The 27,636-nt window shown below is 37.2% G+C and overlaps 1 protein-coding gene across 1 annotated transcript in view; it reads right to left on the reverse strand.

Moving 5' to 3' along the window:
* Nucleotides 1-1,066: 1,066 nt before the first annotated feature.
* Nucleotides 1,067-27,636, reverse strand: part of LIN52 (lin-52 DREAM MuvB core complex component) — a 149,125-nt gene continuing 122,555 nt past the window's right edge. The window contains exon 6 of the mRNA XM_037832313.1: nt 1,067-3,091. Within this exon, the coding sequence (XP_037688241.1) occupies nt 3,036-3,091 (56 nt within the window). The 3' untranslated portion in view covers nt 1,067-3,035. The remainder of the gene's footprint in view (nt 3,092-27,636) is intronic.

Genomic DNA, 27,636 nt, shown 5'->3' on the forward strand with positions numbered 1-27,636 from the left:
TGTTGTCCCTGTTCAGTCAGTCAGTGAGTTGTGCTTTTCCAGATCATAGAAATCTGTCCATCCCGCTGTTTTCTTGGAAATAAATAATGAACCAATGGTGATAAGCAATTTGTTTTCTCTAAAATGGCATGCTCTGGTCTAGAGCAAGTAAGCTATTTTTTGACAATGCCACCAACTTTTTTTTTTTTTTCCTAGGAAGACATCGGGCAAGATGGCCTCTTGATTCAATTCTGTTAACCAGGACCACATTTGGACAATGAGATTCTTGTAGCAGAACAATTTTTTGAAAAGGAAACTTCATAGTCTTCTGCAGTTCTTGAACAAGGTTGGACAGGAACTACACTAAGGGTTTTAGAAGGAGGCATCATATTTAACTGGAAGTCTACAGATAGGTTTTGAACCCAGTATAACCAAGACACTGCAGAAGAACTAGATGTGCAGGAGGCAGTCATAACCAAGGAGCTTGCAATTTAGTAGGGCAATAAGAGAACGTACTCAGATAACTTCAATACAAGGCAGAATGTGATAAGAGTCACAGGGACGGTATACATTTATGTCATAGAAATGCAGGAGAAAGGATAATTTCCAGCTGGATCTTCAGAGGTTAATATGAAGAATAGGTTTGACAGTTCTAAAAGGGATGTAAGACTTTGTAGGAACTCAAAGGCATGAGCAAAGGCACTCAAAAGTGAGGAAAGGGGAATAGTTTAGATTGACTGGAATAGAGACTTCATCTACAGGAGAGGAAGGAAACCAAACTGGAGGCTCAGTTAGAATTACATGTAGAGAGTATTAAGGTCTGAATGAGAGATCCAGACTATTAGTAGGCTGAGGCTGGCATCAAAGATTTCCAAATATTAATTTAGGGAGTTGAACATAGTGAGCTGGAATGGCTGGTAAGGAGGATGAGATTGGAAGCTGGAACGCCAATTGGGAGACTACTGTAAAGCCCCAAACTACCCACTAAAATATTAAGGGGAAGGCAATGGGTTCTTTATCATCACAGATGTGCTTTTTGATGCAGTCTATGCTTTAAATATGCAACTTGGCCTTCTGAGGAAAAACTCACTCTCCTATAAAAGGGATATGTTTATTTGAAGACACAGAAACCATCATATATAAAGTACAATCCTCTAACATCCTGAAATACATACATACACTCACTGTACATAAATTTATATTATCATTATAAAAATACATCATTAACATTTCTAAGGACAACAAATACAAAACCAATAAATATCGCAATTCTAAAACATCTACTTACATTAAGTGCTGGTGAACAAGATGACGGTAAAAGAAAGAGGCCAAAGCAGACCAGAAAATCAACTACATAGCTTCAGGTTTACAGGGTTGGTGTGGGGAACTATCCCAGTATTTCTCCATATAGTCCTCAATTTCCCCAAGCACTTGAAAGTACCTGATGCCATCAACTCTCAAAAACAGAGCAAAGGAAGAATTTGATATTATGGCACTATTTTTTGGCCACACTCACTCACACACACATACACACACACACAAACACATAGGCTAACCGCATTTAGGGAGATAAAGGAATGTTGATAATAAGCTTAACTTAAAATCAAAGCCTCTAAAACCTAAACTTCTAAGTAGCACCCAAGCAGAATGTTTTCTTTCTCATCCTCATCTTTTGTGTCTCACGTTTGATCCCCCCCTCCTTTTTTTTAATCCAACATTAATTCTAGCATGAGAAACAAGGTATGAAGGTCAGAAAATGATTAACGGACTAGCTGTTAAATTGGAGAGTACTATACCCTAGTACAAGCACTCAGGACCCAAAACTTGACCATAACCTTCCTTGAGTCCAAATACCATTAGATTTCTGCCACATGGATGTCCCTTTTTTTTAGGAAACCCCATGTACTTCTCAAAACATCAGGGACTGTGGGGCTGGCTTGTAAGATAAAATTCAGAGAACATGTATTAATTGATTTTGTCCATGGATCAGATTTTCAGGTTCTAGCACTGATGAAGAGCTCCATGAGAGTTGTATTCAAGCCATGAAATTCTTTCATGTGCATGTAATTCTGTCAGATGGGTGAAGTCTCTGACAGGTGCTGTGTGAGGACATAAGGGAGACAAAACACTGCCACCATCCCACAGCACATTATTCTAAGGCCAATTAGGGTTTCTAGTTTCTTGTGAAATAGGAACTCCTGAAAATCATACCCTTCTACCATCTTTCAGGTCATACTGACTTCCTGGCTTGAATTTGTAGCAGATTAACTAGAACTCAAAAGTCCTTTTTGTCACCTTCATGTTGGTCTTGAGGTCCAGAACTTAATGCAACCTTGTACAGATGAGGCTTTCATGACACAAGCAAAACCCAGGAGGGACTCACTACTCAGAGATCCCCTTCCCTGGAGTCAGAACTGGATGGTGGGGACTGAGTGTAAGGGAATAGAAGGTGTTGGGGGATGGGACCATCATGAGAACTGTAGAACTGGAAAAGCAGGTATACATTCTGAGAAGACTCTGGTTTCTCCAGCTGGGGATTCTTGGAACCTACTATAAACTGGAGAGCTCACAGGTCAGGCTGCATGGACTGGTCCAGAAATCTGGTTAGTCTCTGGTCTCCTTGCATCATAAATACTTCCTAAGAGATCAAGTACAACTCAAAAAAACCCATCCAATCGATATAGCACAACTGACTTTGCCATCACAGAATCAAATCAACTGTAAGATCCTGGGGCTCCTGAATCACTTCTGGAAATGAGGAAGCAGGACTTTGACCTTTAAGAATGATATGCCCTCTGCTGTTGCCAACATCTGAGGTAAGCACGTTCAAGTCTGGAAGCTGATGGAAAAACTGCAATGATCCTCGGGTAGAGCAGATTCTTCTCTTGTTGCCGAAGTCCTCAGAGACATGGAGTGCCAGGAGCAGGAGAGAGGGTCAGTCCTGGAGGTACACCCTCCGGCCTCTCCTGAGGAAGCAGTGAGGTGTGCATGGTCAGAGATGCACTGGCAAGGGAGCATAGTTAGAATCCTCTGGACATCCCGTCCACAGGCAGCTGCTACTTCTTAGGCTTCTCTAGAATGTTGAGGAATTTCCCCCGGGTCATCTCTCTGGCTGGAATCATAAAGCAAATGAAAGATCAATGAAAACCTAAAATCTGAAAAAGGGATCACAGGAAAATTTAATTAAAAAATGCATATAGATTTAAACTGTATAAAAAATGGTTACTGTAACAGATTCAATCACCACTAACTTCCTAAAAGGAGAAAAACAAATCACTATTGCTAACTAAAACTTGACAAAGCTTTTCTGAAGTTGGTAATTGTCATAAGGTGCAGGCTGACTAGGACAGACCTTATCTACCTCTAAAAAAATCCCCCAAATTCCCCCAAACCCATCACTCTCTTAAGAATGTAACCGAATACTTATGTTCACTATCTCAGGGGGTTTGCTCTCTGAGGCTTTTAAAATCAACCAAGATTAGAGTCTTCTCTGGGTTGTTGGTCTCTGGACATTTATAACCTCAAATCAAAATTAGAAATCATTTACTCCATCTCTCGGCAGTAGTAGTCCCTGGATGCTGTAATGTAACAGGGTTTATACTCCCTCTGTGCAGTTCATCTGTGGGTGGTGTAATAAAGTAGGGTTTATAGAAGTTTGGTTTTCTCTCTCTTGGCATTGTCAGTCTTTAGATATTTAATATAGCCAGGCAGGGTTTATGTGTCTTTCTCCGACTTTCAGCACTATCAATCTTTGGATGCCGTAGTTACAAGAGGGTTTATACAGCTACTTTCCTACATATGAGGCTCCAAAATGAAAGTAAAACGTTTCTCTAATACAAGGGCCACTTTAGAAGCTCCCTGTTTTAGCCCTGTCAAGCAAATTCTCAAAAAGCTTAGGTAGCATAACACCCCCTTCATCCTCACCCCCCACGGTTTATCTTTTCAGATCTCTTAAATGGATTTAGTAATGCTCAAAGTTTCTGGATGGTTGGCCAGGAAGTCAGAAGGCTTCTGGAATCATGCAGTGGGTTCAAGGAAGGCTATGCCCCAGGCCTCCTAAGAGCACAGGCCATCCTGGCCAAAGAAAGGAGCGGCTGGGGAGGCACCTGCCGCGATGAGAAAAACCTTTGCTCTAGCCACCTTGCTGCCAAGTCTAGTGCAAATGGTGCCAGATGAATAAGCTACCCCCACCCCAGCCCCACCTAAATTTAACAGTTCCTTGTTTATGTGTACAATTAAGAAATAAAACAATACAAACTCTGTAACCATAAGGAGATTTTTGCTAACTACAGTCTACACCCCCCACCCCCATCTTTAACAATTATTTGGGCTTCAACAAAGGGAAAGAAAATTCCATTAACTAGGAGTGGAGGCCCCAGTGATGGGTATTGCCTCATATTCCCACAACCCCACCCCCATCCAAATCAAACTGACAATAATTTCCTTGCTGGACTTACACCAAACCCTGTACATGTAAAGTCCCATAACACCTGCATGCAATTACTTGTTTATGTACTTGTCTTCTTCCACTAAACTGTCAGAATTGGTGGCAAAGATTATTTTATCATTCTTAATATCATCAGGACCTAGAATAGTGCTAGACCTCATATCTGTTGAATAAATGTCGGTTAGAGGAACAATAATATACAAAAGAACTAGAACAAGTAGGAACACAATCAATGTTAGCTTCCTTCCTTTCTATAGAAAAGTAATAGGACTATTTAGTGACCCTTGTTGCTCCATTCTCTGTATCATAGGATTCTTTTTCAATGTACCTTGTGTATTTGGCAAGACAAAGTATTCCCCTTAATGGAAGTAATGTCAGATTAGTAGAGATATTAGAGGGGCCAAGGACTAACTACCCTAGAGGAAATCCAAGCAATTACTTTCTTCTACATGAGACAGAGCACAGGCTTCTTTCAGAGAACACAGGATTTGAACTCAGTTTAAATTCCAGTTCTAGCACTTAGCAGCTGGGTGACACCTTGGGTATGGTGAGATCTCTGAGCCCCAGTTTCTTCATCTGTAAAATGGGGAGAATGCCAATGTCCTTGCCTGACATTCCTCTTGGATAGCGGTAGTGAACATGCTTGGTATAGTGGTTATCATTAACACAAAACCTTTCAGAGTGGATAAACAGTCTTCTCTTATACTAAGTATTTGCAGAATGAATGAATAAATAGTGATAAAGGAGGCCAGCAATCTCAAAAAAACTATTCCTTAGAATCTCTCCCCTAAGCCTGATCCCATAGGAATTTACTTATACTTTGAGGCAGACTGGGTCTCATCATTTACTTCTACTGGATGGGTTATCTACCTACTCCGGATGCCTATTAAGGACTTTCAAACATGGTATCAAATGATCCTGCAACATGGCTGGAAGCAGGTACTCTAGACAAGGGACAACGCAAAAACTCTGCCAGGCCTGGAGCACTGCACTAATTTAATTATTTCTGCCTACTGCCCCTCAGATCTCCCGATTCTCTACTGTTTCTCCCCCAATTGGGAGACTGGCTAATATTTTAAGTCTGAGAATTAAAAAAACAAAAAACAAAAAAAAAGAAAAAACCTAATCTATTTGAGAGATCAAAAGAATTAAAAAGGAAAAATAAAAGGATATGCCGAAGTCTCTTAGTTGCAAGCTTTCCTTGAATTTAATCAATCCCTTTTAACAACCCCTTTTCTACTCAATCATTCCTCCCCCTCCAACCTAATCCAAGTACACAGAGATGCAGGAGACCACCGTAAAAGTAGAAGTAATTCAAAAGACATCATCTTCTACATGGGAGGGGAGAAAGTTTTCCCACTCACCAGTCCCATATAGGAGATATACGAATGTGTGACACAGCCGCTCCCTAAAAGAGGGCTGTGCCCTATAAATCAGACCCTAAGCACCAGCCCCCTTTGCACACAGAGAAATTGCTGTGGGTTGAGGGCTGCTCCACAGCACGTGCCTTCCTGTTCACTTGTCATGAAAGACGTTAACATTTCTGATTAATTCACATACCCCTCATTTTATTCCTCATTTCTTTATCCTTGCTCTCCCGCTCTGCTGCAGTGTGAAGATTCTTACCGACCTGCTACAGTAATCACCATCCGCTAACCACATCCCCCCAAACCTAGTGAAATTGTTTAGTGATGCCAACTGTGCTTTTAATTTGCAAGACATCAGACACAGAGGTAATTTATACCAACATCTGTTCATTTTTGACTTCTGAAACAAACTCGCACATGCTGCTACAAAATCCTATTAGGAATAGGGAGACAGCCTTCTGCTACTATTCTGTATTCCTCTTCTACACGCATATACACACAAACACACACAACACAACTTCCAGTAGGTTTTTATATGTAAAAGTATTTTACTAAAAGACTCCTACTAAGGATTTCAAATCTCTTTGGGGAAAACCCATTGGAGATGGCTATTGCCTGTTGGCAGAGGGGAGGAAGAGACTTCTATTTCTCCCTGCCTTGCTCCATTCCTCCTTCTTCCCAATGGTTATAGCTTGATATAATCCTACCACGATGGCCAGGGTTATATTATACGATCCTCAGATTGGCATTTCCAGTTCCTCCTTTCTTTCCTGGTCTTTTCCTTTCACAGTGTATTGTATAGAAAACCATCCTAGAGAGGACAAGATTTCTATCTAGACTGAGTTTCAAGAAAATTTGTTAACTATTTTCTGGCTCTGGATTTATTCTCTAGGATTACAAGGTTCAACAGGAAGGACACACTGCCACCACATTCTAACAACTATGCCAAGAGGGGTCTCCTGGTCATCAGCCACCACGGTGTATGCTGTGCAGAAGAGATGCATGACCTCCATGTCAGGTCATGATTTACAGGCCCTCCTATGCATTGCAGAGATCACAAATGGAGAAATCCACAACAGAGCCTGTCACCAGAAGGTTAAGGTGTGAATTGTTGTGGAGACTGTGGGATAGGGGACAACTTGTACACTTTTAAAGACAGCAAGTAGATAAACCACAGTCAACTTCCAAGTTTATGTTGTTTCTATTATCCCCTTCAGAGTTTCTCCTGGCTGTCAGGTTCATGGCAGCTGTAAATACCTGGGTACACTTAGAGAGGTCAGGGCTGAAGGGAGGGCTCCATCCCGCTTGCTTGGAAAGTGGTGTGTGGTTTAATACAATCTCTTCTTTAGATCTCCAATTCCTCTATCCTACATTTAGCCTTGCCTCTGGCTCCCTTTTCACAACAACTATCCCCAAACTGCCATCGCTGCAGTAAATTTTCTGGTGGAAGGTTGAAAAAGATTCAGTGGTACAGATTGATTTCTCACCGGCGAGGGGATGAGGGATTACCACAGGCACCCTGGTTAACGAGATTGGGTGCAGAATCTCTCACGAGGCCAACCCTCTCTTCCAGGGCTTTGCACCTTTCGCCCATGACATATGGGTTTCATTACAGAAAGATTTTCTAGATTATAACTTTGAGGCAATTGCCTGATAAAATTTGCTCAGCTTTTATCTGGGAAAAATGTAAAGATTAAGTAACTTTTTAGTGAAAAAAAAAAAAAAAAAACTCACAGTACTTGGTTTTTAATTCCAGTGCAAACTATCATTAAAATATTTCTGTGCCTTGATACGATTAAAAACATGAGGCAGATGGAGAAGAGTGACTTCTCACTGGTTCTCTCACAGCCAGAGGAGCAACAACAGACTGTGTCTTTAGGAGACTCAGATATGAGTGGCCAGGAAACAAAGGAGGCAAGCATAACACTGTGGGAAGAACAACACTTTTAGCATTAGACAGGCTTGAATTTGGACTGCAGCCCCTATATTTACCCTGGACCACCGTGGGCAAGTTATGCAAGTTGCTTCTCTGAACTTCAGCTTCCTCCTCTGTTCAAGGTGGGAAAATATACAAAGGTCACACAAGCAATAGCTAGCGATGCATAATAATTTATTATTTATTTACTTCAATTTAAACAAGAAGGGAAAACTAGGATTAGTTTCTTTTAGAAAAATGTGTCCCTACTTAAAGACACATTGCCCTACATGTAACAGCTATGGATAAAACACTGGCATTAAAATTCTCTGATCAAACAAGATATGCAAGAATTTTATGGTTCTGTTGTTTTGTTAAAACAGTGAGAGTAAAATAACCTACTGGAATATAAAGGGAAGCTGAATGAGCATGGTACTCATGGAAAAAAGGGGATATTTTCACAAAACCAGTAGTTTTCCTCCATTTGAAGTCAATCAAAATATGCCATTCATTGGCCATTTAGTTGAAAAAAAAAAAGGCAATATGCTTGTGCACATATACCAGTTACTTTAGTTACTTCATGTACAATTCAGGAATGAGGAAGGAGAAAATGAAAGAATTGAGAGACTCTTTGGTTAGAAGCTGGGATGTGGTGGAACCAAATCGTGGTTTTCTAATTGAGAATCTATATTCTTGGTCTACGGGAACAGAGTTCTGGAGTAGAGTAGCAGGTTCCCTTTTTCGTACACACCACCTGTCTGCTGCTAGAACATATCAATCGAATCTTTGTCCACTATTTCCAACTGTCCAGGTGTGTTTGTTTCATTACTTGGCTGCCCATCAAATCAGAATCTTACTTGCCTCACCAACAAACCCTGTCATTCACAATAGGCTTTCATTAGTTTATGAAATAGCGTATGCCTCTTAATCTTCAACTGCACCACAGAACCACCCTGCCCACCCCCACCTCCCATAAAGCCAATATGATTGTTGCTCTGTCTTGACTCTTTCCTTAGGTTTTCATTAGGCCATGGCAAGCACTGGAGTCTCCTTAGCTGCCACGCCACAAAAAAGGGACCAGGTCTACAATGAATGAGCACACACAGGCTAACTATTTATTTTTAAAAAGATCTTCAAAGGGAAAGCAAATGGTAACACGAACAACTTGCCTCTGTGTGACACACAGACTCTGGAGGATTAAATCCTGCTGGAGTGATACTGGGTGTTAGAGGCAGCTACTTCCCTTAACTCTACCAGCAGCTACTTCTAGCAAAAAGGAACATGTAAGATCCTAGTTAGTTTAGTTTATATCAATGTAGTAAAAGATGGTTTATTAGATTCAGAGATGTTTGTAGAAATGATACCATTTGTTATAATTATGGCTTTGGATCTTTAAGTTATTTTTTTGGTCTCTTGAATAACCATAGTGTAATAACTATGACAAGAGGAACCCACAAGTTGTCAGTGTATGCTGTGCAGGAGAGAAGCATGAAGGGTGTGGAAGGACAATTAAGTCAGACCCATGTTCTACTATGTACTACACATTAAGGAAGATTAAGACTCAAATAAATTAGAAGGTATGCTTTCTAGCAGAAAGGGACTGTTCCCAATGGCAATGCGACCTTTGAGATGGAGCCAGCTGTTCACAGGTATTTTAGGGAATTAGAGGAGAACAAAAGGCAACCAATGTGATTTCTAACACTGATTTCTGTCTCTCCCAGCAAAGTGGAAAGTTTTCCTGGGGCTATGGAACAGAGCTGGCGTGGCAGAGCAGAGCCAGGGTAGTGTGCCAGATGGAGATTCTTTACCATGCTCCAAGTTCAGTGTCAGGCCTGCGCATGAAAACAGCACCAGGTGATCACTAATTCAATTCAAGGACTACAATTTTTAAAGCCTCTGATGTGAGGGGAGCTGGTGCTGTTGTCAACAGCAGGAGAGCTGAGACGAGCATGGTGTCATTGGAAGAGGGGGGTCTCTAAGTGCCGCATTCCATTAGGGGGCTCTGCGGCCCTCAGCAGGTGGTGAACCAAAATAAGGGCCACGGACCACTCTCAATCAGCTCTTCTTGGGGAATACACGTAAGTGAGAGTCTTTGGTAGTAACCTAACTTTTCTCTAAAATGGAAAAGTAGCATTTGAAGGGCAGCAGAGCAGTCTTGAAGCATTTGCTTCAAGTACTTTGGGTGTAAGCATTTCAAAAAGGGTACTGAGGTACTACAGATCACAGAAAAGAACCATCTAGATGCTATGTCTGTGATAAAACTATCACCTACTATCAAAATCTCTCTTCTCAGAATTCTGAAAAAAGCTTTTTGGGGGTACACTTTCCAGATTCTCTATTGGGTGTCTTGTCTCTCTAACAGGACCTTTTCTTTCAAGAGCAGTTCTCCCTCCAGTGAATTCAGAAAAAGATAATTTTATATCAAACTTTTTTTCTTCAATTCACAATCAGGTCCATTTCAGAACACTGTTTCATCCAAGAAGTACTAAGGAAAAGAAAGGACAGGACTCAATGTGCAGGTAAACAAATTTGGACAGTTCCAATATGGAAAATAATTTTAATGGCTTTTCAAAACAGAAACAAGAAGAGGACAGAAACACCCAGCCAACAGATTTATTCTCAGAATATAAAACATCAAGCAGGAACATAAAATATGGGACGTGTCAGCCATGATGCCTGAAGATTGAAGGCAGAAGTAGAAGAATCTTAATTGTCAGGCATTTGAAAAATGTTGTATTCAGGTGAAAGCTTGTGTTTCTCCATCAACTCTCCTTGCCCTGCCCTCTTGTAAGAGCAAAACAAGACTAGATTTCAGATATGCAATCTTTTTTTAATCATCCTTCTCCCTAATAAAAATAACAAAACAAAAACCAAAACAACAACAAAAAAACCCCAAAGATTTCTGCTCAAGGAATGATAGCTAACTATTTAGTCTATTTCACAGTGTCACTTCGTTCCCTTTACAAGGGTAAAACTCATTGAGTGAAAGGCAAGGAGATCAAAGCAATGGACAAATACTCTTGGGGCTAGAACTGTTATTAAACACTCATAAATTTGTGCAGAACATTTATGCTTCGGGGCCTTTACATGGTAATCCATCTTGGTGATACAGTTATTATGACCAAAGGATAGTAGCTTCACACAGTCTTAATCTCCTCATCCATAAAGTGAGAACAGCAATGATAATCTATCATGTAAGGTTAAGACAGAACACAACTAGTCAAAGTGACTTGATCAGTACACAAAATATTTTGCCCCAAGTTAGGTAAGAGTCACTTATCCACAGGCTAGGCTTCCCTCTCAGGAAAATCAGACCCACATCACAGTGTAGATAATTTCAAATGACTTGGATAGTAAGACAACTTTCTTGCTGGGTTCTTTCCATTGCAAGGTGCTGGCAGAAGCTCAAGTCTGGAGAGAATGGAGGTCCAGTCTTCTCGACCCCCAGGGCAGGGAAAGAGTTACAATTTCACACTGAGAAGCCAATAAACACCTCTCTTGATTATAATTTAGATAAGAGCCACTGGATTGAATAATAATGTCCGAAACTCCCCTGGCTGTTTCACCTTGAGACGTCCATCACTGGGTTAAACATGATGCTAATTGCATTTGGATTGATTAATTTCTCTAACTCCTGTCTATTCGAATAATGCTTAACAAAATAATCATAGCACCCAGAGCCAAATCTTTCCGTCAAAGGAATGAAGCCGTCAGAACAGGCAGAGATGAAAGAAATGAAGATGACCCGTAATTACTGCTACGGTGATATCATTACCATATTATACAAAATGAGCGTGGGGGGGATGGGGAGTGGTGGGAGGAGGGGCTGAGATTATTTATTTATTTTAAAGCAACTCTACAATCCAAGAACACAGATCTGACATTAAGTGGAATGCACAGAAATATAGAACTTTAAAAAAATACAAATCTTGCTCATGAAATTGCAAAATCCAACAAACACTGAGGCCTAAGATACATCAAGTGTCTTGTGATGTGAGCAGATATTATTCACACCACTATTTTTTCAATGCAGTAACACTTTGTGTACAACTTGCATAGAGATTTAAGATGCTGTCTTCATACTCAAGCATTCCCACACTTAACTGGAGAATTTTTCTTTAAGTCACAGAATAGTAACATTTTATTTTAATATTGTTAGAGATTGTAAAATTAATTGTACGTTGTAAAATTAGAATCTGGGTTTTAACTGCAGCTAGTTCTTTAAGACACCAAAGAAAGTGTCTATGAATCTTCATGCATGGCTCACTGGTTAACAGTATGGATTTAATTTCACTCACTAGGGAGGAAGAATATAAAAATGTTTCCCTTTTATAAACTATTTCTTATTGTTTGATATGACCTTTTTTTAACACTTATAATAGAAAACCTGTGATCTCACAGGATTTGAACGTTATTAGGTCTGAATCTATCATTTATGAGTTGCAACCTCAGGTAAATTACTTATCTTCTCTGTGCCTCAGTTTCTTCATCTGTAAAATGGAATAGAACAGTGCCGACCTCACTGGGTTGTTATGAGGCTTAAAGAGGATAACACATATAAAGTGCTCAATGAGTGCTGATGCTAAAAAAAAAATCTCGCTCCGAGATTAATTTTATGGCTACTTACAGAACCCTGAACAATGTTTTGGTTATGTTATTTACTAAAGTTAATTTAAACAGATACTTATAAAGTAACTTGTTTTTAGATTTTTAAAATACTTGTTAAATAACTAAGATACTTAGAAGGTGTATCATTCTTAATAGGCTAGAGATATCTGGGGGATATTTTTGCCATGGTATTTCAAAGACAGAACCATCTTAAATAAATAATAAAAACAGATACTGAAATTGTTTTATTAGCTTGGACAAAAAAGACATGTTTTTATATCCTCCTATACAACAAAGATTCCCAAATAAAACAAAAATGCATATTTTAAAGTATTTTTATAAAAAGAGAAAAACAAAATACTGTATTTCTTCCAGGTTAAAACAAAAGACTAAACCATTTATTCTGTTAACTCCCTGTTCTCTGCTTTTTACCTGGGTAAGAGAGCCAATGTAATACAGAGAAAAGACTTGACTTCGGAGGTGGACAGGGCTAGATTATTGTTCTAGCAAAATTATGTATGCATTTACCCTTTGATCCAACAATTATACTTCTAGGAAGTTATCCCAAAGATATATCAGCAAAAATATTAAATAGGGTATTAAGATGCCTATTCCTTTCAGCATTATTTCTAATAGTGAAGACTGGAAACAACCCAAATGTCCAACAATAAGGAGGGGACTTGTTGAATAAACTATGGTATAATGATTCAGTAGCAAAAAAGAATGAGGAAGATACCTCCATACTGCTATGGAGTGATCTCTGGAACATATGTTGAGTGAAAAAAAGCAAGGTGTAGAAGAACGTGTACAGTATTATTATCTTACGTGAAAATTTTGGAGGAAGGACAAATCCATGTGTATTTGCTTATATTTAAAAAAAACAACAACAATGGAAGAATAAATAAAAAACTGATAAAGATGGTTACCTAGGGGAGGGAAAAAAGAGGGAGAAGGGATAGAGATGACAGGTAGACACTCTAAATGCACCTTATTTTACAGTTTAATTTGGGGCACCATGTAAATATTTTATGTAAATAAAAAATCATTAAATAGAAAAAAGCAATCTCTAAAAGTGGAAATAAACTGAAAATAGCCTTGGCATAATAAATTTGGCATAACCTACAGTAAAAACTTTTAAGTAACTGTAAAAAACATATTCTGATGACACATCCCTGGAAGCATATATTCTAAGGATAAAAAAGAAACACAGAGAAACTTTAAACTGTATTCAGCAGTCTTGTTATATGTGGTTAGGTCTTTTGAAGCTACTTTTACTGTAGGATAAAGCAATAAATAATTATGTTAGTTATCGGGAACCAAGATTTTCAGTGTGAGAGAAAAGAGATACTATTATAGAAGCAAATATATTAAATAAAAACCCTTTAATGTCTTTAATTTGAATCGGATGTACTGGTAGTAACACCTCATTTATTTTTCTCTTTCCAAAAAAAAAACAAAACATATTTACCAACCCTGTCCACGGAAAAGGCCTAGAAGCAATGGCAGTCCAGTAATAATGAGCACTATTAGTGCCCACATTTCCACTAAAAAGGAACAGGGCCCTTTGGAGAAATGGATGATTCCAAGTCTGGAGAAGTCAAATCAGGGTTATTTTCTTATGCCTGAAAGCAAGAAAGTTACCAAAGATTACTAGGGTCATATCAAAAGCCACAGAAACCAACTTGAAGGGGCATTCACTGACCAAAGAAGGGGCAGTTTGAGAGTCAAAAAGTATAATTATTGCAAAAGATTGAAACACAAATACAAAAATCCATGATATTTAAAAATAAGGCCCTCAGTTACTTCAACTCATGATTTTGAAAACAAATAAAAAAATGGGAAAAAGGCATTTTTCTGCCTTTCCTTTCTGGACTGTATTTCAAGCAAACCAAATAGTTGCTGATTTATCAGAATTACCATTAGAATGACAAAATTAGAAAATCATCATGTTGCAAGCCTCAGTGAATTAATGGGATTTAGGCAACATTTATCCAAGGTTGCTAAAACGATCAGGTGAAAGGTTGATATGGGACATTATAGCACCCAGACCTACCAATCTTCACTCAACCAGGACAAACAGATGTCATATTCATCCTGATAAGAAACAAAAGGACATCCACAGTACTTCTTATGAAGCATTCTTGCCAATACTGAACCCAATCCATTCTCTGCTCTAAACCATCCGATTATAGGAAATTTGGGGAAAAGAAGAACATGTTGAATGATACTACCAGGAAAAAAACATCCAAATTTAAAATGTAGGAATTCTATTAGACAAACAATCCAGTTTCTTCAATAATTAAATAGTGTGTGTGTGTGCGTGGGGGGAGTGGAGTATGCAAGTATAGAGAAGGTTAAGAGATTTAAGATCCTTGTCAACCAAATGCAATGTGTGGACCTTATCTGGATCCTGATTCAAACCAATCAACTGTAAAAAACACAATTTTGAGCCAAATTGGGCATGTATTCTGAGATGCTAATTAAGGAATTATCATTTTATTTTGTTGAGAGTGATTAAAATGGCATCAGGAAAAAAGGCCTTATTTGTTAGAAATACATACCAAAGTATTTATGGATGAAATGATAGGACATCTAGGATTTGCTTTAAAATGCTCCAGCTAACAACAAACAATAAAAAGTGTGATATAAGGAGATGGAGAAAAACGAGAATGGCAGAATGCTGACAATGATTGAAGTTGGAGGATAGGTACATGGGATTCCTTATAGCATTCTCTCTCATTAGTATATATGTGAAAATTTTCATAATAAAAAGAAAACCTCACCAAATGCTTTTGAAATATAACTTTTTCTCATTATCACTACATATAGTTCATCATAGTACAATTATGAAGGCTAGATGACTACTCAGAGAAGAGTATTAGACTAGCAAGGGAACAGAGACAGGGATAATTAATTCTGCAGAGGGCTTTGAAATGCAGGACAGGAAAAGCTTTAGAAAAGGGGTGACTTTTCATGTCATGAATGTTTATTTCTATCTTTAAATTCTTTGGATGAAGAACAAATTACACACAACCAAAAATCAAAAGCAGATTACATTTAATTTAAAAAAAAACTACCAAATCTGACTCGGGTTAAGCTTAATAATATGGATTTGTTACTCATTATTAGGCTTTTCAACCATTCTCTTAATTACGAATCATATCAACAAATCTAAGAACACAATGTTCACTTTATCCATAAAGAGTTAAGAGGGAAGCTCCCTGGTTCATGTTGCTTCTACAAAATTTTCAGGGAGGTGGAGAGAATGAATCCTTGGTTACTATTTGTTGAGTTTTCTCAGAATAAGCTTAAGATATACGTAGCAAAACTAAAACTCAAGTTGAGGCCAGTCTAATAGCTAACAAGTTACAAAATAGAATAGCGTAACTTAAACTTTTAGTCCAACTAAATTTTTAATAGTTTGCCCTGACATTATCAATAACTGCGCACAAAAGACCTCACTAATCTTACTTCACTCTGATCATTCTTTTAGTTCATAGATGCTATTCTATTCAATTACTTGTTTTAATTAATGATTTGATTTTGAATGGTTCACACTGTGGTTTCATGTACGTATGGTTCATTTTTTCAATCTGACTAGATCATAAGTTCATCAATGGAAAAGACTTTTAACATATGCTATGTGAACTTAGGAACCCCCTACTTTATAAGTCAAGCCCTCGATCTGGAGACTTGCTGGTGAAATTTAGGATTGTAAAGGGGAGGCTAAGACCACCTATAATTATGCCTAGGAGTTACCTCCAGAGAACCTCTTTTGTTGCTCAAATATGGACTTTCTCTAAGCCTAACTCTGCAAATAAATTCATCACTCTCCCCACCCTCCACCCCAGAAGAACGAGTCTCCCTAGTGATGTGGGACATGGATTCTGGGAATGAGCCTGACCCTGGCATCGAGGGGTTGAGAATGCCTTTTTGACCAAAAGGGGGAAAAGAAAGGCAACAAATTAAGGTTTCACTGGCTAAGAGAATTCAAAGAGTCAAGAGGCTGCCTTGGAAGTTACTCCTAAGTAAGCTTCACCTAGAGATGCCAAATGGCCACAATATGATAAGCCCAAGTCAACAGTAGTCCTGAAAGAAAAAAAAAAGATAATTTCCCTAGCAGTCTTGGAAAAATCACAACATACAGCAGAAATCCAGTAAGTTTTAATTTAAAAAATCTTTTCCGTCTGAAATCATATAGCAGTACAAAGACACAACAATTACTGTCTTCACTTGATTATGAATTTCTTTTAAAACCACATCACAACTAGGGTAAGAACTTGATTGTACGATGTGTCTACTTAGGAAGTCATATGGTAGTGGTTATTTTCCTTGTGATAAGAAATAACAGCTAGTTAAACTTCTGTTTTTCAGAATATCCTACTTTGATGTTTCTGAATAATCTTATTTATAACATTCAAGCATTATTAATATAAAATAACTAGAAAAAATATCTTCAGCTAGAAAATTATATTATACTACATAGAGTATCTGTATCTATGTATCTATGCCTGTATCACTGAAACTCCAGAGCTTAACCTGTACATAGTTAACATACAATAAACGTATTGAATGAAAGAATAAACAACACAGATCATAATTTAGGATATTCAAAATAATTTATGGTCATCAAATATGGCTAAATATAATAAATATAAAAGGGGGAAATCTGGTTAATTAGAACCCATATAAGCATTGACTATAATTCTTAAAATCTAAATAATATCTTTTTCATTATTTTTATTTGCATATAAACTGATAAAGGATTAAGAAAGTTTATAAAGAAATATTTATAGATACTATACCACTGGCCTCAAAATCAGAGGGTTAGAGGTTCATCAGGTAATCTTACTGGGTGCCCATTATATGCTCTGATAATTGCTAGATGATGAGACACCAAAAGAGATCAACTATTCTTCCTTATAAAATCCCTTCCCTCCTTTGGACACTTAAGTTTGCTTATCAAGGGTATGACCTGCAGTGTATGGACAAGATACCTGTAGATATCTTGGCAAATATGGAGTACTTTTCTCCCAAGAGCTTGAAGAGAAGGCCAGGTGGAGAGACTGGGAACAGAACCTATTTCAAGGTCAGTTAGAATTTATAACCTATACAAGTGGCTTTCAAAGCATGGTTCCTGGAGCAAAATTAGCATCACTTGGGAACTTGTTGGACTTAAAAATTCTCAGGCCCCACTCCCTATTAACTGAATCAAAAATTCTAGAGACAGGACCCAGCAATCCATGTTTGACTTATCAAGCCCTCCAGGTGATTCTGATGCATGCTAAAGTTTGAGAACTATTGACCAGTATTACTCAGGCTCTTTGATTTGTCTCCAATGCCCACAGTTCCAATTCATTACTAACAGAGGAAGGAGGGTTTTATTTTATTAAAATTATGATCATAAAGCATATTTCTTATCATAAAGCAAGAAATTGTTTGTGTATGTGGGAAGAGTGCCCTTTAGAAAATATAAGCAATGAAGGGAGAAATTAAAACACTTAGCCAAAGAATAAGAATTTTTATCAAAACAGCTTGTAACTCTGTCTTTACTGCCATAAATTGTGTTCAGTGTTAAGGCTATAATACAATTCTTACCCTTGAAAATATTGGGAGAAGACAGTCTGGGAGAAAAAATAATGAAGGGACATGTCATAAAAGCTATAAGAGGAGGATACAACACATTATGAAGACAGAAGTGGGGATAATTAATTCTGCAGAAAGCATGGGATGAATTGACAGGAAAAGTTTTAAGATAAGGGTCTCATTTGAATTGGCCTTCAGGAATATACTCTCTGGGAAGGTTCAGGCAAGCTAAGGATAGCTCCTTTTTAAAAATTTTCCACTAGACCACTGGGTAAAATGAAAGTGAACATTATGAAATGGAATTTTAAAAAAACAAGTGCTAAATCCCTTAAGTTCTCAGTCCTGTACAGGTTTTTTTTTTTGTGGAGACCAAAGAGTATAAGACATAGCCTGCTTTTAAGAAATTAAATCACAAATAATAAATTTGGCCTTTCCCAAACTTGGCAGAAACAAAGCCAATTACAAGCATTCTTTTTTTGCTAGGAAAAAAAGCCGTGACAGACAACAACCAAACCACAATTAAGTCTAATTTCCTCTCAATGTTTAAGTGTTCATAAGCTTTATAAAAATGGAGGCCTCTACCAAACTTTTATGAAACAGCTTTATTTAAATGCCTTTATTCATTATTTAAAAGAAATAAACGATTTGAAAAATTCAGGCTGGAGGATGCTATCTTTTTTTTTAAATTAAATTCAGTTTTATTGAGATATATCGCATACCATACAATCATCCATGGTGTACAATCAACTGTTCACAGTACCATCATATAGCTATGCATTCATCACCCCAATCTATTTTTGAACATTTTCCTTACACCAGCAGAAAGAATCAGAATAAGAATAAAAAATGAAAGTAAAAAAGAACACCCAAATCATCCCCCCATCCCACCCTATTTTAGATTTAGTTTTTGTCCCCATTTATCTACTCATCCACCCATACATTGGATAAACAATGTATGTCTGAGGTTTAAAAACACAACAAAAAAATAGAGGATATGATCTATAGTTATAATTCAACTTTTCATGCCTCAAGAAACATGAAACATATGGTCTGTTAATTTCTGATGGGTATAGTAGGAACAAGTTCACAGAAATGTTGCTACACTAGGTTACTTTCTTGGGGTAGAATAGGAACATGTTGGAAGTAAAGTAGTTATCTTAGGTTAGTTGTCTTTTTCTTACTCCCTTGTTATGGTCTATTTGAAATGTTCTTTTACTGTATGTTTTTTAAAAATTTTTTTATTTTTTAATTTTTTATATAGTTGATTAAAAAAAAAAGTTTTTTCTTTTAAAAAAAAGGGGAAAAAATATGCAGAGCCCTCTTGAGGAACTGGTGGAGAATGCAGGGGTATTGCATTGTCCCACCTCGATGGTTGCTAACGTGCTCACAGACACAGGGGACTGGTGGTTTGATGGGTTGAGCCCTCTACCACAGAATTTGCCCTTGGGAAGACTGTCGCTGCAAAGGAGAGGCTAGGCCTCCCTATAACTGTGCCTAAGAGCCTCCTCCCGAATGCCTCTTTGTTGCTCAGATGTGGCCCTCTCTCTCTGGCTAAGCCAACTTGAAAGGTGAAATCACTGCCCTCCCCCCTACGTGGGATCAGACACCCAGGGGAGTGAATCTCCCTGGCAACGTGGAATATGACTCCCGGGGAGGAATGGAGACCTGGCATCGTGGGATGGAGAACATCTTCTTGACCAAAAGGGGGAAATGAAAGGAAATGAAATAAGCTTCAGTGGCAGAAAGATTCCAAAAGGAGCCGAGAGGTCACTCTGGTGGGCACTCTTATGCACAATATAGACAACCCTTTTCAGGTTCTAATGAATTGTGGTAGCTGGTGGTAGATACCTGAAACTATCAAACTACAACCCAGAACCCATGAATCTTGAAGACGATTGTATAAAAATGTAGCTTATGAGGGGTGACAATGGGATTGGAAAAGCCATAAGGACCACACTTCCCTTTGTCTAGTTTATGGATGGATGAGTAGAAAAATGGGGGAAGGAAACAAACAAACAGACAGACAAAGGCATCCAGTGTTCTTTTTTACTTCAATTGTTCTTTTTCACTTTAATTATTACTCTTGTTATTTTTGTGTGTGTGGTAATGAAGGTGTCAGGGATTGATTTTGGTCTTGAATGTATAACTATGTAATGGTACCGTGAACAATCGAATGTACGACTTGTTTTGTATGACTGCGTGGTATGTGAATATATCTCAATAAAATGAATATATATATATAAAAAAAGAAGAAAGTCAGTCAACTATAAATGGATTCATAAGAAGCCATGCTTCTCCATTCTAGTTCAAGATATCAAACTCACCCTAATATCAAACTCTAGAGTCACCTGAAATGGACTCTAACACTGACAGTAATGTTTTCTAAAAGGGCTGTGTTTTTGCTTACCCACTCACAGTCTCTAAATAACTCAAAAACAAAAACAAAAACAAAAACAAAAACAAAAAACAAAGGCAAGACTAATAAACAGTTTTGTGGCCTTCAACCAGTACAGTGAAATGTATTTTGATCACTGGATGACGTATGTTGACCTCACACTAAGTTAAAACTACACCCAGGGTGTTGTAATGCAAATTTTATGGCATAATATACAAACACACCCCTACATCAAAACAAAGTTAAAAATTAGTGATGACACAAAACCTTGTACATGAATGTTCATAGCAACATTATTTACAATAATGTAAATAATGCTGAAAAGTGGAAACAACCCAATGTCCATCAACAGATGTATGGATAAACTAAATGTGGTATATCCATATAATGCAACATGATTTGGCAATAAAAAAGAATGAAATTCTGAAACATCCTACTACATGGCTCAAGCGTGGAAACAGTGAAAGAAGTCAGTAGCAAAAGACCACAAACGGTATGATTCTACTTATATGAAATGACCCAAATAAGCAAATCTACAGAGGCAGAAAGTAGGTTCATGGTTACCTAAGGCTGGAGGGGGGTGGGTGTGGGAGTGTTAGGGAGGATGGGCAATGACAGGTAAAGGGTACATGGTTTCTTTTTGGGATGATGGAAATATTCTAAAATTAGATTGTGGTGAGGGCTGAACTAATTCTTTGAATATACTAAAACCCAGTGAACTGTACATTTTAAATGGGTGAATTTTATACAGATTATATTTCAATAAAGCTTTTTTAAAAATGGGTGATATATTCAGCTGAACAAAAATTAAATGTAGAGCTGTAAAAAGCCATTTGGAATCACATCAAATCCTTGATACCTCAGATAGGGAAGATCCAAGGCAACATAACCTGAGTTTCTCCAGTACAGACACATGTATCCAGTTCTTACCTCTAACTTGAAACACAAGGAAAACTAGCTCTTTCCTCCTGGCTTTGTTTTTGCTAAAGAACTGACTGAAAATCTAACCAATTTTCTTGACAAAAAAATTGGGAGTTCAGACATTACAGCTATATACTTTGAGAAAAAATATACATCATAAACTCAATTCTGATTAAATAAAAATAACATCAGAATTTGTATTTATGATGCACTGTTTCAGAAAACAAAAACACTACTTTGACTTAAAATACATACAGTACTTAGATTATTTAAATGCTGTGAATAATAATTTGAAAAATGTTCCCTTTGTTTAAAGACTAGATAGTCATCCCAGGAAGTCAGGATGCAATTAGATTCAATATAAGTAGATTAGTTTATATGCAGCTTAAATGCAAAAACATTTAACAAAGCTGTCTATTTAAACATATAAAAATCCATGAACTGAAAGATTAATGTTGCTATGAAAACTAAAGTAATCCTCACTACATGTAAATAATTGGTTAAATGTAATAACTGAACCAGCAACCCTACCTCAAATGCATGAGCAATGTAGATGACTTTGGATTTATACAAAAAGCATTTAATTGTAGACCTATGTGCTCACTACTGTGCTACACTCTGAAGATATTAGGAGGAATAATATTGGTAGCTAAGTGTTTTATTATTATTTTGGCTCATTCAATATGTATTCATTGAACACAACTATGGCAGATTAGTAGCTGGAATGACACATAGAGCATCTCCTACCTGACTGAGGATTGATCTTGCCCTTGCCCCTGCCTCCATAACTCCCCAGAAGTAGGCTAAGATTTGGCTGCTATAACCTTGATGGCTGCCTGCCTCGAGTGCATTTGTTTTGAGAAAAGAGCACATACCCCGATGTCTTCCTAAAACTTGCAGGCAACCCCCTGGCATTCAGCCGATTTCCCCCCCCTAGCTATATAGAATCCAAAGAGTGGTTGCCATAGGTGCGGACATATTTGAGTCAACTTTCTGCCAGTCTCGCTGTCCGTTGCAAGTAGCTGCAGCTCTCTGTAAGTTCCCCAATAAATGCTCAAGACTGATCACCATGGTGTTCAGTGTCTCTTCTTCAGAATCTCAACCAGCCTGATCACCATGGTGTTCAGTGTCTCTTCTTCAGAATCTCAACCAGCCCTGTTGTGGGATAGTTTGGGGCAGTTCTGACTGGGACTGCCCCTATTTCTTTCAGAGCAAGTCCTGTTGCAGGATCAGTGGGATGCAACATAGTACTCAATCTCATTTTTAAAAATTCAGTTTTATTGAGATATATTAATATATCATACAATCATTCGTGATGTACAATCAACTGTTCACAGTACCATCATATAGCTGTGCATTCATCACCCCAATCTATTTTTTTGAACATTTTCCTTATACCAGAAAAAGTAAAAATAAGAATAAAAAATAAAAGTGAAAAAGAACACCCAAATCATACCCCCCTACCCTATTTTTCATTTATTTTTTTTCCCCATTTTTCTGCTCCTCCATCCATACACTGCTTCAAGGGAGTGTGATCCACCAGGCTTTCACAATCACACTGTCACCCTTTGTAAGCTACATTGTTATACAATTGTCTTCAAGAGTCAAGCCAACTGGGTTGCAGTTTGATAGTTTCAGGTATTTACTTCTAGCAATTCCAGTACATTAAAACCTAAAAAGGGTTATCTATATAGTGCGTGAGAGTGCCCACCTGAGTGACCTCTCAACTCCATTTGGAATCTCTTAGCCACTGTTTCATTAGGCATCTCCCTTTTGGTCAAGATGTTCTCAATCCCACGATGCCAGGTCCAGATTCATCCTCAGAAGTCATATTCTGCGTTGCTAGGGAGATTTACACCCCTGGGAGTCAGGTTCCACGTAATGAGGAGGGCAGTGAGTTCACCTGCTGAGTTGGCTTAGCCAGAGAGAGAGGGCTACGTATGAGAAACAAAGAGGCACTCAGGGGGAGACCCTTAGGCACAATTATAAGCACGTTTAGCCTCTCCTTTGCAGTAATGAGCTCCATATGGGCAAGCCCCAAGATGGAGGGCTCGGTATACCAAACCGCCAGTCCTCAATATTTGTGAGAACATCAGCAACAATCCAGGTGAGGAAGTCCAACTCTTCCACATTTTCCCCTGGCTCCTCAGAGGGGCCCTGCATATGTATTTTTATTCGCTGCCCAAATACTTTGGAATGTGTCACTATTTCACACTAACCTGTACAAACCTACCAGGTCTCACTTTCTATTCCAAGTTCCATGTAATTATGGTATTTGAACAAACTGTATGAGTTAAATTGTTCAGGAAATATAGAACCTACACAAATAAACATATCTTCCCTTGGTCTCACATGGAAGTTGAAGTTTTAAAACATAGTCAGCATCGTGCTTTACCCTTTGGCCCAATTTGTCCTAGTCCTAACCAGATATTCAATCTTTTTGCATTTACAGTATGAAGAGATGAACAGATTCAGAAAATCACTAAACAAGTTAACACAGGTATTCCTATAGTTTAATAAATTTCTCACAGTGTCCATAAGAGCCTCCACAGTTGTCACACTAGTTACTTGGTTGCCCTGCGGTACTGTGCGGCTATTTGAGCAGAATCATTTTCTGGTCTGATCACATACTTAATATATTTGGGAGGCAAAGCTCTCACTTGCTCCAGTAATGCCATCTTTCCTTGGTGCAGGCTTGACATTAGGCTACTTCTTACTCAAAACAAGCTGTACCCTGCTTCACACATCACATAACATAATCAGCTCAGTCCAAAGTTCTACCTGACTGACATCACTGTAATATTCGTGTGTTTATTACACATTGAGTAAAATTTAGCAGCACACCCAGTGAGAAGTTTGTGTTACCCAATGGTTAAGGACAACAATTGTTAATATTTCTGCGTAGTTATTATGTTTGGTACTGTCCAAAGCTCTTAACACATATTATCATAATTTAAAATCCTCAAAACACCCTATGAGTAGGTACCATTTATTATTCCCATTTTATAAACCAAGCATCGAGGCACAGGGAGGTTACATAACTTGCTCAAAATTGTACAGCCAATAAATGGTAGAGACAGGACCCAGGTGGCCTTATTTCCAGAGCCTGTGCTCTTAACCACTCTGCTACAGCTATCTCCTCATGGTCCCTGACCCAGGAGCTCAAAGACCAGAGATTTACACACCATTATAATATAACATGATACTGGCAGTATCAGAGGAGTACACAAGGGTGCAGAAGAAGGGTTAGGGAAATGGAAAAAGCACCCCAGGGAGAAAAAACTGCAATCAGCACTTCAAATCTCCCAGGCATAATTTACCTCAGAAATGTGAGTTAAGTTTGCTTTAGGAATTCAAAGGAAGAGAGACATATATAAGAATATAAGCTCTAAATTTACTTCCCAATTTCCAGGTCTATGTAAATTCAGACTTTGCTCACATCATGACTGTTCACCACTTTTTAGATGACTTTTAAACTAAAAAAAAAATTTTTTTCTTAGCATAATGGCTTTTTTCCTTCTGGTTCATGACAGAAGTTTAGGTTTTCTTTAATGTCTATCAATAAAGTTTCATAATTTTCTTCATAAAGGTTTTACAACATTTTAAGCAGATTTATTCTTAGGTACCTTATAATCCTTTGCTATTGGAAATGTTATCTTTAAAAAAAAAACTATTTTCCAATATTTTGTTTCTGGTGTATAAAACACAATAGACTTTTTTGGTTTTGTATAATGGCTTTTCACCCCAAAATACACTGAATAAATACACAATAATTGTGCTATTTCAACACTGACACATCCTGTTCAACACTACTATTTCTCCAGTGAAAGAATATCACATGGACCAAATTTATATTGTACATCATGTTTGAATGAATCCCAACATTTGCTTTATGTTGATATGCCAAGCAAGAGGGATGAAGGGATAGCATCATCTATGATTCTTTTATCACAATGCACTTGCACTACTTAAACTGATTTAAATAGTGCTTTCATGTTTATGCTATAATTGTATTTTAAAATGCACTTTGGATGCAAGAAAATTTGAGTCCCCAAAAGTTTGAAAATTAGTGAAGAAAATGTTGCAGAAAGAACATTGTATCTTCCAAAGAATGACTTCCACTCTTTCTCTACAACTACCACCAATTATCAAATCTCTTTTTCCTCTGGCAAACACACTAAACCTTCTTTACATTATGTTTGATATACAATCTGTATTTATTTACTTTCAAATTTCTTATTACTTATGTTTGTTCTCATTGTTCAGTTGATATATCCTTTTATTCATGAAATTTGTTTGGTTATCTTGGGTTAGGATGGAATGCATCATAGTTTTTCCTACTGAAATTAAGAAAATTGTTTTATTTAACAACTCTTCATTTAGTGGTAGGATTTTTCAAAAACACATTAAAAGTAATTGAGCAATAGGTATATTCAATTGATACTATCATGAAATGTGTCCCTTCAGGAAACTGCCTCCCTCCCAAAAGCAACTGAGAAAATTCAAACTGAACCTCAACTATGACTCATCCTTTGAAAAGTAACTTTTTTGACATACAGCTTACAAACAATAAGGCATACCATTTTTATGTATATAGTTTGTTAAGTTTTCACAAATGTTTACCACTGTATAACTACCACTACAACCAAGATATAGAATACCTCTATCACAAAATCATTCTCTTTTGCCCTTTTGCAATCAATCCCAACATTACCTCTAGCCCTAGGCAACCACCGAACTTTCTGTCACTACATATTAGATTTGTCTTTTTTAGAATTTCATATGAATACAAGCATTCAGCATGTAGGCTTCAGCATAATGTTTTTTATATTCATCCATATTATTGTGTGTATCAGTAGTTTGGTGCTTGTCAGCGCTGAGTAGTACTTCATTGTATGAATATACCACAATTTGTTTATTACTCACCTTTTGATAGATATTTGGGTTGTTTCCAATTTATGGTTATTATGAATAAAACTCATGAACATTTGTGTACTGTCTTTGTATAGGCATATGTTTTCATTTATCTTGAGCAAACAATTAGGAGTGGAACTGCTAGGCTATATGGTAAACTTAAGTTTAACCTTATAAGAAATTGCCAAACTTATCAAAAGTGGTTATACCATTTTACATTTCTGCCAGCAATGCATGAGAGTTCCAGTTGCTCCACGGCTTCTCTAACACACTATTAGAGTCTTTTGTCAGCTATTCTATTGGGTATATAGTGGTATTTCATTGTGGTTTTAATATGCATTTCCCTTATGACTAATGACGCTAAGCCATTCATCTATGATTCTTTTATCACAATGAAGTATCAGTTCAAATATTTATCCATTTTTAAATTATTTACCTTTCTATTATTGAGTTTTAAGAGTTCTTTAAATATTCAGGATGTAAATCCTTCATCAGGTATATGTATTTCAAACATTTTACCCCAGTCTATGATCTGCCTTTTCATTTTCTTAATAGTGTCTTCTGAAGAGAAGTTTTAAATTTTGATGAAGTCCAATTTGTTAAGCTTTTCTTTTATGGTTCATGTTATTTGTATCCTCAAAGAATTTTTCTTACATTTTCTACTGGAATTTTAACTTTTACATTTACATCCATGATCCATTTTGAATTATCTTTTTTTCTTATGAAGTAAGGGTCAAGGCTCAGTTCTTCCTACATAGATACATAGTTGTTCTAGCACTAGCGGTTAAAAAGACTACCCTTGAATTACGTTGGCATTTTTATAGAAAATCAACTGGGCATTTATGTATAGGTCTATTTCTGGACTCTTTATTCTGTTTCATTCATCTATATGCCTATTTTTATGCCTAAAGCACACTGGTTTGAAAACTTTACTGTAAGTCTTGAAATAAAAGGTTTATGTAAATCTTTCAACACTGTTCTCTTTCAAAATTGTTCAGGTTATTATTCTAGGTCCTTTGCATTTCCACATAAATTTTAGAATCTTTCAGCTTTCAATTTCTCAAAAAATCCTCCTAGGATTTTGATTGGTATTGTATTGAATTGAATATATAAGTCAATTTGGGGAGCGCTAACATCTTAGCAGTATTGTTCTTCTGATCCATAAACATAGTATGTCTCCACATCTTATTTCAATCTTTAATTCTATCCGCAACGCTTTGTAGGTTTCAGTGTACATCTCATACATATTTTGCTAAATTTACCCCTAAGAATTTCATAATTTTTGATGTTATTATAAATTGTACTGCTTTAAAATTTTCATTTACTAAGTGTTTATTGCTGGTATATAGAAATACAGTTGATTTTGATATTTTGACTTTATATCCAGCAACCCTGCTAAATTTCACTTATTTTGGTAGATTTTTTTTGGTAGATTCCTTAGGATCTCTATGTAAGCTAATCATGTGGTCTATATATAAAGACAATTTTACTTCACTTCTTCCTT

Source organism: Choloepus didactylus, chromosome 4, assembly GCF_015220235.1.
Source record: "Choloepus didactylus isolate mChoDid1 chromosome 4, mChoDid1.pri, whole genome shotgun sequence".
Taxonomy (NCBI): Eukaryota; Metazoa; Chordata; class Mammalia; order Pilosa; family Megalonychidae; genus Choloepus; species Choloepus didactylus.